General features: G+C 39.9%; 5 protein-coding genes across 5 annotated transcripts; 4 read left to right on the top strand and 1 right to left on the bottom strand.

Annotated features, from left to right (window-relative positions):
- Nucleotides 1-2,758: 2,758 nt before the first annotated feature.
- Nucleotides 2,759-4,844, top strand: F4807DRAFT_336907 (glycoside hydrolase family 30 protein). Its single transcript, XM_047995338.1, has 4 exons — nucleotides 2,759-3,625; nucleotides 3,680-3,798; nucleotides 3,906-4,173; nucleotides 4,234-4,844. The coding sequence occupies exons 1-4, from the start codon at nucleotides 3,030-3,032 to the stop codon at nucleotides 4,637-4,639; spliced, it is 1,389 nt and encodes a 462-aa protein (XP_047848925.1). The 5' UTR covers nucleotides 2,759-3,029; the 3' UTR covers nucleotides 4,640-4,844.
- Nucleotides 4,845-5,664: 820 nt separating this feature from the next.
- F4807DRAFT_336909 (uncharacterized protein) lies at nucleotides 5,665-8,150 on the top strand. Its single transcript, XM_047995339.1, has one exon. The coding sequence runs from the start codon at nucleotides 5,977-5,979 to the stop codon at nucleotides 7,825-7,827; it is 1,851 nt and encodes a 616-aa protein (XP_047848924.1). The 5' UTR covers nucleotides 5,665-5,976; the 3' UTR covers nucleotides 7,828-8,150.
- Nucleotides 8,151-8,258: 108 nt separating this feature from the next.
- Nucleotides 8,259-9,679, top strand: F4807DRAFT_336822 (Triosephosphate isomerase). The gene is made up of 4 exons (XM_047995337.1): nucleotides 8,259-8,518; nucleotides 8,636-8,706; nucleotides 8,814-9,419; nucleotides 9,488-9,679. Exons 1-4 carry the CDS (start codon nucleotides 8,481-8,483, stop codon nucleotides 9,517-9,519), a joined length of 747 nt encoding a protein of 248 aa, XP_047848923.1. The 5' UTR covers nucleotides 8,259-8,480; the 3' UTR covers nucleotides 9,520-9,679.
- Nucleotides 9,680-9,740: 61 nt separating this feature from the next.
- Nucleotides 9,741-10,520, bottom strand: F4807DRAFT_447625 (thioredoxin-like protein). The gene is made up of 3 exons (XM_047999889.1): nucleotides 10,409-10,520; nucleotides 10,248-10,330; nucleotides 9,741-10,175 (listed from the first exon to the last, which is right to left on the bottom strand). The coding sequence occupies exons 1-3, from the start codon at nucleotides 10,445-10,447 to the stop codon at nucleotides 9,884-9,886; spliced, it is 414 nt and encodes a 137-aa protein (XP_047848922.1). The 5' UTR covers nucleotides 10,448-10,520; the 3' UTR covers nucleotides 9,741-9,883.
- A 136-nt stretch (nucleotides 10,521-10,656) lies between these two features.
- Nucleotides 10,657-11,998, top strand: F4807DRAFT_336770 (U1 small nuclear ribonucleoprotein of 70kDa MW N terminal-domain-containing protein). Its single transcript, XM_047995336.1, has 3 exons — nucleotides 10,657-11,255; nucleotides 11,349-11,476; nucleotides 11,538-11,998. Exons 1-3 carry the CDS (start codon nucleotides 10,994-10,996, stop codon nucleotides 11,793-11,795), a joined length of 648 nt encoding a protein of 215 aa, XP_047848921.1. The 5' UTR covers nucleotides 10,657-10,993; the 3' UTR covers nucleotides 11,796-11,998.
- Nucleotides 11,999-12,634: the final 636 nt, after the last annotated feature.

The raw sequence follows: 12,634 nt of genomic DNA, 5'->3' as shown, positions 1-12,634 counted from the left end.
TATTAAGGAAATAATTAATTATATATTTTATAATAAAATATAAAAAAATATAATTATAATTTAAACCATTATTTTTAATTTTAATAATAATATATAAATTTTATAATAAATAATACATTAAATATTACTTTATAATTTATTAAATTAAGTTTATAAAATATTTAATATATAATATAATTAAAAAAAGATTTTTTTAAAATAATTATATTATTATTTAAAGTTATTACATTTATAAATATTCCGGAAATAATATTAAAAAATAATATATATTATTATATAATAAACCCGGATTTTAAAAAATGATTAAAAAAATTAATAAAAATATATAATTATTAAAACGTTTAAAAAAAATAAAATAATAATTATATTAATTAATAATTAAAAATAAATATATAAAATAAAATATTAATAAACGTTTAAAATTAAAAATTAAAAATTTATTAATAAAACTTTTAATAAAATATATAATTAAAAAAATAAATTAATAATAAAAATTTACTTTTTTTAAATATCCGTATTTTATTATATGGAAAATAATAAATAAAAAGAAAAAAAATAAGTTATAATTAATTTAAAAGAATTAAATAAATATATTTTAATAAATATTTACTTATTATTATTATAAAAAAAATAATTTAATAAATATATAATAAAAAGTTTTTTATTATTATTAATAAAATGGTTTTTTATTATTAATTATTTATTATTATAAAAAATTATTATAAAAAATTATAATAAAATAATTATTATTTTATTTTAAAAATTAAAAATTTTAAATATTATATTAATAAGTTTTAAAAATTCTTTTATATATACGTAATAATTTATAAATTATTTATTTAAATTTTTTAAATTATTTATAAAAACTTATATAAATAATATAATAATATTTTTAAATATTAAAAAATAATATTAATATATTTATAAAAAAAATTTAAATAATATATTATTATTATTTTTTATTTTATATATTTATTTTATAAAGAACGTATAATATTATTAAGGAATAAATATTTATATATATTTAATTAACGTAAGTTTATTAATTATCCGTATATATTACGGTTATAATCGGTGTAAAACTTTTTTATTAAATTTATTTTATTTAAAATAATAAAAGGAAAACTTTATAATAATTAAAATAAAAAATTTTTATATTTTTTATATAATAATTTATTTTATTTTATTATATTTCGGTTAAAACCTTGGTTTATAAATTATAAAAATTATATTTTATTATATAATTATTTTTAAAAAAAAACGGTATTAAGTTAATTTTTAATTATTAAAAATATAATAATATATTTTTAAATATACCGGTTTTCGGGTAATAATTATAAGTTTCGATAATTATTTTAATAAATTTATTTTATTATTAATAAATGTTCGAAAAAAAACGGGTATAAAATAAATAATATATTTTTTATTATTATTAAAATCATTTATTAAACATAAAATAAAATTTTTTTATTATTTTTTTTAAAATAAAAACGATTTATTTTTTAATCGTTATTTATTTATTAATAATAACTTTAATAATTTTTTAAATTTTTAAACTTTTAAAGTATTTAATTTAAAAAAAAATAAATTAAATAAAAACGTATTAACGTTATTTTTTTAAATTATAAAATAATAAAGTCCGGATTTTATTAAAGATAAAATCCGCGGTAATTAAAAGATTTAAATTTTTTTTTTAAATTAAAACGGGTAATTAATTAATTGAAAACGAATTAAACGTTAAATTATTACGTTAAATTATTTAATTTAATAATTAATTTAATAATTTTATAAGGATAAAATAAGTAAAATTAAGTAATAAATAATAAGTTTATAATTATTTAAAATTAAAGCTTAAAAATTTAAAAAAAAAAATTATTTTTAAACGTTAATTTTAATACTTTATTTAATTTTTCGTATATAATACACGTATTTTTTATATAGCCGCCACTTTTATTACTTATTATATAATGGCTTTATTATATATCTTAAAAAAAAATAAACTTTTTATTATAAGGAAATTTTTTAATTTATAAACTTTTAAATTTTATAAATTTTTAAATAAATTTAATAATTTATTAAATAATTTATAAATAAATTTTTAAATTAATTTAATAATTAATTTTAAAAATAATTTAATAATTAATTAATTAATTTTTAAATAATTAAAATATATATTAAATAAAAAGTTTTTATTATTTTTTAAATTTTTAAAATTAATTTTAATTTTAATTAATTTTAATTATTTTAATTTTAATTTTTTAAATTAAATTAAAAATTAATTAAATAATTAATTAATTTAAAATTAAATTAATAATAAATTAAATAATTAATATATTAATTTTTTAATTTTTAATTTTAATAATTAAATTTATTAAAAAAATATATTTAATTAAATACGCGGATAAATTTAAAATATATATTAAAATATTAATATTATAACACGATTAATAAATTAATTAATATATTTAATAATTTTTTATTAAATTTTTATTAATTATTTATTAATTAAATAAAAATTATTTATATAATTAATTATATAATTAAAAATTTTTTAAATATAATATATTTTTTAAACGAATTAAATAATATAAATAATTTATTATAAATTATATTTTTATATTTATTATTTTAATTAAAATAAAATGTAAAACCGTTTTAAAACTTTCGTAATTTAAGTTAAATGGCCCGCCGTCCCGTGCTTTATAAACTCGGGATAATGTTCCCGGGGACCGGGGACTTCATGTTAAAAATACTACTACTACTATTACCATTACTTACATCAACTTAATAACATAAATTAAGTTGCTGCCGCAAGCTTCTAGATCTATTCTCAATGGTTTAGCCATTGCGGGGAATCACATTAAGCGTTAATGAAAATTGATTGTCCTTAAACGCTTTTGTTGCCCGGCTATATACGATGGTTAATGTAATCTTTTATTTAGTGAATGGTTGACCCAGCCCTTTCTACGGAATAACTCGTACAGGTTCAGTTAAGACTTGCAGCGTAGAGGACCAAATAATTGAAAAACATGCCCTGTCTCTTTACATTAGCAGCACTTGTCGTCGTCTTAGGGCAGACCTATGCCCAAACCAGCGTAACAGTTGAAGCCGCCTCCTTACTTCAACAGATAGACGGCTTTGGTGTCTCACAGGCGTTTGGACGTGCTGCCGAGTTCAGGGACTTGCTTTCAGGGGATCCCCAACAACAAGGCCTAGACTACCTATTCAACGCGACCACCGGTGCAGGCCTCACAATAATTCGCAACCGTATCGGCTCAGGCACGACTGACAGTGACAGTATCCTCCCGAACAGCCCCGGTGGCCCCAGCGTGGCTGCAAATTACACCTTCGACGATGATGATCGCGGTCAGGTCTGGTTTAGCCAACAGGCAATGAAGTATGGCGTGAAGATTATCTATGCAGACGCATGGAGCGCCCCTGGTTTCATGAAAACCAACAATAATGAGAACAACGGCGGATATTTGTGTGGGACTCCTGGTCATACTTGTTCTTCTGGAGACTGGCGTCAAGCCTATGCCGACTTCTTGGTGCAGTACGTCAAGTACTACAATGCTCGCGGTATTCCTATCACTCAACTCGGTTTCTTGAACGAGCCCGACTACGTGTAGGTATCTACATCAGTCTCGGTTCGAGATAAAGCCTGACGTGGATTTCGTAGGACGAGTTATTCGTCGATGCAGTCTGGTGCCAATGAAGCCTCATCGTTCATCCCTATTTTATACGACACACTTGAAAAGAACGGGCTCAATAATGTGTCTTTGACTTGCTGTGACGCAAGTAAGTGAATACCCGTCCTGCCTCGTCCTTATTCTTACCGAGGCTCTCTAGCTGCCCTCTGACATGCTCTGGGCATCTAACTTGCTGACACGTCGCTCGGTACCTAGTGGGTTGGAACTCCCAGAAAAGTATCACCCAAGGTCTCGTCTCGGCGGGCATGGAGAAATACCTGAAATACATAACGAGCCACATGTATTCGAGCGACCCGAATTCGGTCATACCTACGAACCTCAAGACATGGCAGACCGAAGCAGCTGATCTCCAGTCTCGGTGGTGCGCGACTTGGTACAGTGGCGGGGGGCAATGCGAAGGCTTCACCTGGGCCAACAAGATCCATAACGGCCTCGCAAATGCCAATCTGTCTGCTTACATATAGTGAGTTGTCCGTATACGAGATAAGCGATTTGGTCAAGACTAACCAGGGATTGAATTTAGTTGGCAAGGTGTGGAGGTTAACCAATTTCAAGCATCTTCGTACCTTGTCGCGAGTGACGGTGAAACGCTTACTCCCTCCGGGCGTCTCTGGGCATTCGCAATGTGGTCACGTTTTGTACGTCCCGGAGCCTATCGTGTGAGCACATCGGGTAGTGTCTCTAGCACCGGCATCACCGCGTTCAAGAACACGGACGGTTCCGTCGTTGTCGTTTTCCTGAACTCTGGGGGCTCGCAACAGACTGTCAAGGTTTCCTTCAGTGACTTTACTCCGGCAGGTGCTGAGGCTTTTGTGACAGACAACACTCGGTCCGTAGCCCCGGTGGAGGCAGCTTTCTCTGATGGAACCGTCACAGTCTCTGTTCCGTCACGCGGGATGCTCACAGTCAAGTTAGCGGCCGCAGCCTAAATTCTAAAGGGTTTCAAACTCGCTCTTTTTCATATATGAACGTAATGATTGTGAAGGGAACCTACTATATATATATACGCGAGTAGTTTTAAGATGAATCATATCGAATATTTGCGTTTTCTTCCTTATCCGTATATCACAGAAACTTGTCGACGGAAAGGGGGCAAAGGTCGCACGGTGTGCCCTTGACGCTCTCAACCCAAGAGCAAAAGAACAGCTGACGAAGGAAACCCACCCTCCCAACCAAAAAAGGGAATTGAGTTATTGAACATATCAAGGTGTATGGCTTGCTAAACGAAAACTCGATGATTATGAGACTTGCCGTGTTTAACTCGTTCTATTTCGATTCGCAATAAGTCTGTCCGCCGGGCGCAGAAGCAAGAAAATCTCGCAGTCCACCTTGGTCTAGATTAGTTCTCGTGCATGATTTCAACGTCATCAGCAACCACCAACGCCCGGCTTTGTAGCTTCGGTGAAGGTTGACCTTCGTAAATTAAGGTAAGCAGCAAGTCGGACAAGAGTTCATTGGTCCACCTCTGTAACAGATGCAGCCAAAAGCCGTCAGACCGGGATTGAGCTGCAGCTGGCCGTTTACGTCGGCCTGTCAGCCTTGCTATCGGTTTAAGAGTCTCGGTGGGACTGCCTTCGGTTTCGCCCGGCTTGAGAGCTATCAAGGTCGGAACAGATGATATATTGTTCGCCTGCATTAGCATGCCTCTAAGATCAGGCAAAGTAGGGCGAGGTTGTCCAAGTCAACCCAAGCCCATGGCTTTCTAGGGCGACAGTGTTTTACCTCCTTGAACGCTAACTGGACGACGCAGGTAGATTAGTCGATATCTGTCAAAGATAGGGCAATAAGAAAACATACCTACCTACGTGAAGCAGAAGCGTTATCAAGGTGCGTGCTATAATGCAAGACGTTTATGTGGACAAAATCGAGACCTCCATGTTCCAAAGTGAACAACAGCGGTGACGCCCAACTTCTTATTACCCCCCTTTAAGTATCCTTGAACCGACAGGAAGTGCAAAAATCCTTCTTTACTTTGACTGGCGACCTCTTATGTTATACCCCGCTCCACCTTGTTATAAAATTCGCCAGTTTCCCCTTGATGGCCCATACCCCTTCCCCGAGGGGGGAGTTTTATATTCACCATCATCTTGCTACCCCGTGAATCTTATGATCTCAGAAAATCCGAAGTATAGGTTTCATTGGATCCTTTGTCTATACATGCTATAAGCCGATCCAATATCAGGGAGTTCCTACACTCGAATCTGGTCTCCGCATATATTTCTCCCCTTTCTTCAAAGTACACCATTCGAGTCTGTGGATTACTATCATGATGGCTGGGAATCAGAGGGATGCTAATATCAATGGGCCACATGGAGCTCATAGACCTCATGCCCCCATCATTCCCACTGGCCCTGGCAGTCGTCCGGTTGGTCCACAGCTACCACCCGTGCAACCATCACCAGGTACTACTCGAGCCGGGATAACGGCGGATGTGGCTAGGGGACCATCCGTAGAGATATCAGACGTCAGCCGTGATCTCAAAACGATGGACGACATGAGAGAGGATCTCACAGAATACGCCATCTTCCGGTTCGAGAAGATGTCGACGCGAAATCAATACGACGACGAGGGTAGACCACAGCGACCCACTTGGGATAGGGCGATAAGAACTCGAGTTCCTGGGATGTCCCCAAGGGAAATTGTTCGAGAAATACAGCATTTGAACAGGCATACGCGTAATCTGACCGATAAGCTGAAGTCCTTGAGCCCCGTATTACAACGTCAGATCGACAAGGCGCAAGAAGATCTCGCTTTGCAGAACTCCGATCCGATTAACTACCACTGGGTTCTGATCCAATTAGACCATCAACTTAGAGAGATTGCCCCTTCCATCGCATTTGCTGGTGGAAGTCATTCAACGTCCCGGAGACGCTATGGTTCTACTAGGAGACGGCCTTACGGGCGAGGTAGTAGGCACGAGAGCAAATCGTTCGAGAGGGTTTCTCTACGAGCTTATTTCAAACGCACGCCTAGACCGAACGTTGATATTTCTATGCTCTGGGAAGCGAAGAACTTGCGGAATAGTCAGGTCGTCCGCCCACACTCATACCCTCAGCAGCAACAGCACTCGCATCAGAATCCCCATCAACAGCCGCACATCCACCAACAGCCACAACTGCAGCCAAACCCTGGCTTAGACTTGCGAGCACAGCGGCCGAGTGCTGTTGACTCAGGGGGTAGCACGCCGTTTCGACCAGATAGGGCCCGTGGCCCGCCACCCATCGCACCATATCCCAATAAACCCGGGGCCGTTAAAGGGATTAACCCCGTCAACAATGTTGCGGTTGGTGATAGAGACATAGGTGGAGGTAGAGGAAACGATCCAGCTAGGAATCATGATAACCATAGTGATATCGAAAGTGACTCGGATTACTCGAATTATCTATCAATGGATGGATCAGTTGATAGTCAGATGACGCCTGATACTTCTCAACCCGGATCACCAATAAATGGTATAAGCCACGCCAGGGGTCGTGGTGAAGACAGAATGCCGCCTAGGCATAAGAGCAGAATACGTGACGGCAATATTCATGACCGGCGTTCCCTAGGGAGCCAAGAATACCACAACGTCAAGGCTAGGTCAAGGGTACAGTCTGCGGTTACGCCAGGGCCTCCCCGCCCGCCTCCGCCATCGATGGTAGACATCGACAAGGTTAGAGACGAAGCTTACTTGGCGGGAATGCGCCACGGGCGAGACAAGGCGCGAGTTTCCCAGGAACGAGCATACCGGGAAAGCAAACGGTCACGGCCCAGACCGCATATTATCTCGGCAACTCGGCCATTAACTCCTCCATATGGAAGGCGTATGTCTAGTTCCGACCTTGAAGGATATCGTCATCAGAGAGACCTGGACGATGAGATAAGTCGGTTCAATCGCCTATCGCTCGACGAAGAAGACGATTATGAACCCGTACTTCGTCATGCGGATGCTCGACAACGAAAAGAGTTCGAACATCTCATGCATCAAGGATCGGTTCTGGAAGGCGATCCTTTTGACCGCGAGAGATCCTCGTACTCAAGACATGGCAGTAGACGATACCAGAACCCTTACATGACGGACGGCTCCGAAAGCGATCTCAGTCTACCGGAAAGAGGCAAAATGTGGTTCCGTTATTGAGTCCTGGTTGGCTAAGTGAATTGCGGTTCTATTCCCATTATCCTTTTCCTCGATATGTTGTGTCTATTTTTTTAGTAGTCCGTTATAGGTCGGAGTAATGTCCAAAAATAATACGTACATGCGATAACGTTGAGTTATATACCTACCCTCAACTATTCACATGCAAGTAATCATGTAAATATACTTTCTGAAGTTAAAACATCGAAGGAAAGAACTTGGGGATGTAATTAAGTATACTATACTTGACGTAATGATGCATTACATATGGGTCCATAAGTATAAAACACTTGATGAGCAGCGGATGAGCGATTTCGTGGTGACGATATAGCGGGGTTTTTTTGGCCTTTTTAACCATCTGCGGATGGAGGGGCAATTGAAGTTGCGTCTAGACCCCACCTCACCTACCTGGTTTCCTCTGTTTTCTACCTATTAGACCTATTAAATCTTGTCAAACAAATAAATCATCCGTTTTCGATTTGCATCAACACCGTTAAGCTTCTCCTCCCTCTCCCCGAGTTATTTTCTTATTTCTTCTCTTCACATTTAACCTGTTTAGTCTTATTCAACCTCGAATTGAAATATCTCACCACCTTAGCAAGCTTCCGCCATCTCTATTTTTGTATTTGTATCCATAGCCGTATACATTGTCCAACATGGCACGCAAGTTCTTCGTCGGCGGCAACTTCAAGATGTAGGGTCCCCCCATATGATGTACAAGCGACCGTCGTACCATGTCCATATATTTATTGTGCCGAAGTTCCAAGGTGCTCTATTTTAGAAGCTAACGTGAACTTTGCTACCTGCTTAGGAACGGGACTATCTCGTCCATCACGGAAATTGTCGAGAACTTAAACAAAGCTCAGCTGGACCCCAACACTGGTGAGCCCCCTTGTATTTCTCCTTCCGCTGTCATTTTACCCCTTTCTTGCTAGACCTGCCCCGACAACGAGAACGCGGCTTTGCTCACATTTACCTCGTACTATTAGAGACTGTCATAGCTCCACCAGCCCTCTACCTCCTCCTCGTCCGTGAACATGCCAAGAAGGAAATTGGTGTTGCCGCGCAGAATGTCTTCGATAAACCCAACGGTGCCTTCACGGGTGAGATCTCTGTCTCTCAGCTGAAGGATAGTGGCATCGACTGGGTCATTCTCGGCCACTCTGAACGGCGGACTATCCTAGCCGAGAGCGACCAGGTTGTTGCTTCCAAGACCAAGTATGCTACTGAGAATGGAGTTAGTGTCATCTGGTGCTGTGGCGAGTCCTTGGATCAACGGGAGGCTGGCAAGACTCTTGAGGTAATCGCCTCCCAGCTCGCGGCCCTGAAGGCCCAGGTCTCGGACTGGAGCAAGATTGTTATTGCCTACGAGCCTATCTGGGCCATTGGTACCGGCAAAGTTGCTACCACCCAGCAGGCACAGGAGGTCCACGCTTCCATCCGGGCTTGGCTGGCCAAGGAAGTGAGCGAGGCCGTTGCCGACCAGACTAGAATCCTATATGGCGGCAGTGTCAGTGAGAAGAACTGCAAAGACCTGAGCAAGGAAAAGGATATTGACGGCTTCCTCGTCGGCGGTGCTAGTCTTAAGCCTGCATGTGAGTATTCCACCATCTATGATATCGACCGGCCCTATGTCACCGAATTGGGCTGATAAAATATACAGTTGTGGACATCATCAACAGCAAATTATCGTGAAAGAGATGAGCTAGAGAAGTTAGCAATCAGCCACGACATACGAGGAAGGCGATGTGACGCCTAAGCCCGAGCATGAGCTGTAAAAGCCTAGGCAGTGGTTTCACCTGTTCGCTTGTTTGCTTGTTCGCTATACCAAGCTGAAAATATCACAAGATAAAATGAAAAAAAAGATCATCCCCGAAGCTTGAGATATACCCATTATCGAGGGGGCCTGGCGAATATAGAATTGTCTCGTGATTATTCGTAAAAGCTTTCTTCGGGCTAAGTTCTTGGTCTCGTGATATTATGTGCCTTCAACCGTGTTATACATCTGTTCGTAGTTATACAAGGTTGCTAATTCTCTCCGTACCCTCCATAGTATTTCTTATACTGGCATGCCACTGCCGTGGTAAGGACTCCATACTCCTCTCACACTCTCGTTGATACTTGTGATTGGCTTGTTGACCTTCTTGATCTTCTCCCCGCTCGCATCTCGTAGTAATTGCACCTTCTTGAGTATTTGGAGCGAATCCATGTTCTTCACGCATATGGACTTTTGTTTGCCGTTGATATAGTGGCCGATGAGCACCGGGTGTTTATGCGGCCGAGGAGCTACGGTGAATTCGATCTGAGGATGAGCGGAAGCGAATTTGGATAATTGAGATTTAATGAAGGAGCTTTATGAAATTCATGGTTAGGATTTGTACTTCGTAAAGAATATGATTTAAAATGGGTCCGTTTTATCTTACTTCATTCCTCTGGAGCTTCCTGAATAGTCGCAATAATGGACGTCTATCTTCTTGCATTGTAAAATGAAGGCGCCAATGCCATTCTGATATTGATTATTCTGTTAGTTTGTTTCCGCTTTAACCGTGAGATGAAAATGTTATATGCGTGATTTGTTGATTACCTGTCCAACGGACACCTTTTGCAATGCCCTGATTGTCATTTTGTTGCGCCTTTGACTTGGTGACGATACTCAGTCGTGATCTTTTTTTGGTTTTTGGAGTAGAAGATTCAGAGGTTGAATGTCATAACTACCTAGTCGGTTATTAGCCGGTTAAATGGTATGTGGCACACATACTAGGTACCTATAAGTATGGATGTACTGACCCACTCTAAATGTACTTAGTGGACACTGTACCTTAGGTTAGGTACGTAGGTACTTACGTAGAATTACGGGTACTGCAGAGTACTTCTTACCAGTCAAATCAAAAATTAGATGGAGCCAGGAGCATTCATGGGAAAGCTTTCAAGCAATTTCCTCGACTCTCTTCTTCTCCCAAACTCCAAAATCGAAATCCGACGCGAAACATCATCGCCCTTCTTTTTCTTTCATCTACCTAATCCATCAATGAGATTTTCCCGTCTATCTTGTCTACCTTCGAGTCATTCCTTGTTTCACCATTAATCGCACCGCCTCCCGTCCAAACTTATTTTATTCTTGTAATTAAATCCTTCTCTCGCATCCCTTCTGCAGAGTAAATACGCGATCATGACGGACAAGCTACCTCCCAATCTCCTCGCGCTCTTCGCGCCGCGACCACCTTTGCGATGGGTACCCGCGCCCGACTTCCCTCCTGAGCAGCGAAAAACTCATGCGATCACTGGCCTCTCTGGATATCTTCCTGTTCTCGCTGCCTACAAGGACAAGGATGGATATAAACCCACCGAGAGCTGGCTGCAGATGCGCGATAGGAAGAAGCTGGAGAAGAAGATGCAACAGGAGAAAATACTAACTGAGGGTCCATTAAACTGTTCGTCATCCTCTATATCTCCTTTATTTATTTCGTTCATTTTTCCTTCATTTCTTCTAAAAAGTAATGATAATGCTAACGTCTGTCTGGTAGATAAACCTAACGACGACCCCAACATCCGCGGCGATCCTTTCAAGACCTTGATTGTCGCCCGTCTCAGCTACGATGCCAACGAGCATGACCTCGAGAAGGAGTTTGGGCGCTTTGGTCCTGTCGAACGCGTACGCGATACCTGGGTACCTTTCTGCCGTGTTGTTGCATTTAGCGCTAACGATTTTCTAGATCCGTATCGTTACCGATACCCATGCAAACGAAAAGCCCAATAAGAAAAAGAAGCCCCATCGAGGATATGCTTTTGTTGTTTTCGAACGTGAGAAAGACATGAGAGGTAATGCTGCCATTGATTCCCCCCTAGATTATCCATCTCGAACCTCAGGATCCGCTTCGCCCATGTCTCTCACACGAGATCTGGCCCTCAAGCATGCCGATCTCTTTCCCCTTCTCCCCTTCCTTTGGTCTCCCCCTTTTCCGTCGAGATGAGGTATGAAATAATTGGTAAGGCTTTACTGACAAACGCGCGTTGATGCGCACGTGTGACTAGCTGCTCTAGATGGTTGCGACGGCATCCGCATCAGGGACCGCCGAATCAAGGTCGACGTTGAAAGAGGCCGAACAGTTAAGGGCTGGAAGCCTCGTCGGTTTGGTGGTGGTCTAGGTGGTCGCGGATACTCCAAGGCCGCACCGCCCCAGCCTAGAGGGCCTGGATTCGGAGCCGGCTTTGGTGGACGCGACGGTTTTCGCGGAGGTTTCCAGGGACGTGGAAGAGGAGGCTTTATGGGTGGTCGCGATCGCGGCTTCCGAGGTGGAGGCGCTGGTGGTAGCGCTGGTGGAGACCTTGGTCCCGGCCGTGATCGTGGCTTCGGTCCTCAGAACGGTTACAACCCACCGCCTAACGCCCCTGCAGGTCCCAATTGGGGTGGTCGTCGTGGGTTTGGTGGAGGTGACCGCGATCGCAATGGACCAGGGGGTGGGTATGACTCGCGCAGCGGCAGTCGCTCATATGATGATAGATCAGGCGGACATCGCGACGGAGGCAGATTCGGTGATCGCGATCGTCGGAGCGGCGCCAACTTCGAGCCGGTTCGTGGCGGACGAGAGCATCGGGACCTTGACAGGTCGAGAGAGGACGAGAGTCGAAAACGGGGCTACGAAGGCAGCTACGAAGATCCGCGCAAGCTGCGACGATACTGAACCGGTTTTCTTATCGAGACAAGAGACGCTTTGTCTTGGTGGGTATCTTCTGTCTTCCGTACTTCTACACACACGTTACTATCCCGACTTTTCCTTCTGCCTTTCGACACCAAGGGTAAGCAAGGGTA

This window comes from Annulohypoxylon truncatum (assembly GCF_022578515.1).
Source record: "Annulohypoxylon truncatum strain CBS 140777 unplaced genomic scaffold F4807scaffold_58, whole genome shotgun sequence".
NCBI classification, from domain to species: Eukaryota; Fungi; Ascomycota; class Sordariomycetes; order Xylariales; family Hypoxylaceae; genus Annulohypoxylon; species Annulohypoxylon truncatum.
Note: the sequence above shows the minus strand (reverse complement) of the source record. Positions and strands in the feature narration are given on the sequence as shown.

Coding starts and splice junctions, on each gene's coding strand:
- F4807DRAFT_336907 (XM_047995338.1), top strand. CDS start 3,030: ATGCCCTGTCTCTTTACATTAGCAGCACTTGTCGTCGTCTTAGGGCAG. Junction 3,626..3,679: donor TTGAACGAGCCCGACTACGT/GTAGGTATCTAC, acceptor TGGATTTCGTAG/GACGAGTTATTCGTCGATGC. Junction 4,174..4,233: donor AATCTGTCTGCTTACATATA/GTGAGTTGTCCG, acceptor GATTGAATTTAG/TTGGCAAGGTGTGGAGGTTA.
- F4807DRAFT_336909 (XM_047995339.1), top strand. CDS start 5,977: ATGATGGCTGGGAATCAGAGGGATGCTAATATCAATGGGCCACATGGA.
- F4807DRAFT_336822 (XM_047995337.1), top strand. CDS start 8,481: ATGGCACGCAAGTTCTTCGTCGGCGGCAACTTCAAGAT. Junction 8,707..8,813: donor TCAGCTGGACCCCAACACTG/GTGAGCCCCCTT, acceptor TCGTACTATTAG/AGACTGTCATAGCTCCACCA. Junction 9,420..9,487: donor TGCTAGTCTTAAGCCTGCAT/GTGAGTATTCCA, acceptor TAAAATATACAG/TTGTGGACATCATCAACAGC.
- F4807DRAFT_447625 (XM_047999889.1), bottom strand. CDS start 10,447: ATGACAATCAGGGCATTGCAAAAGGTGTCCGTTGGACAG. Junction 10,331..10,408: donor AAAAGGTGTCCGTTGGACAG/GTAATCAACAAA, acceptor AATCAATATCAG/AATGGCATTGGCGCCTTCAT. Junction 10,176..10,247: donor GGAAGCTCCAGAGGAATGAA/GTAAGATAAAAC, acceptor AATTTCATAAAG/CTCCTTCATTAAATCTCAAT.
- F4807DRAFT_336770 (XM_047995336.1), top strand. CDS start 10,994: ATGACGGACAAGCTACCTCCCAATCTCCTCGCGCTCTTCGCGCCGCGA. Junction 11,256..11,348: donor AACTGAGGGTCCATTAAACT/GTTCGTCATCCT, acceptor TCTGTCTGGTAG/ATAAACCTAACGACGACCCC. Junction 11,477..11,537: donor GCTTTGGTCCTGTCGAACGC/GTACGCGATACC, acceptor ACGATTTTCTAG/ATCCGTATCGTTACCGATAC.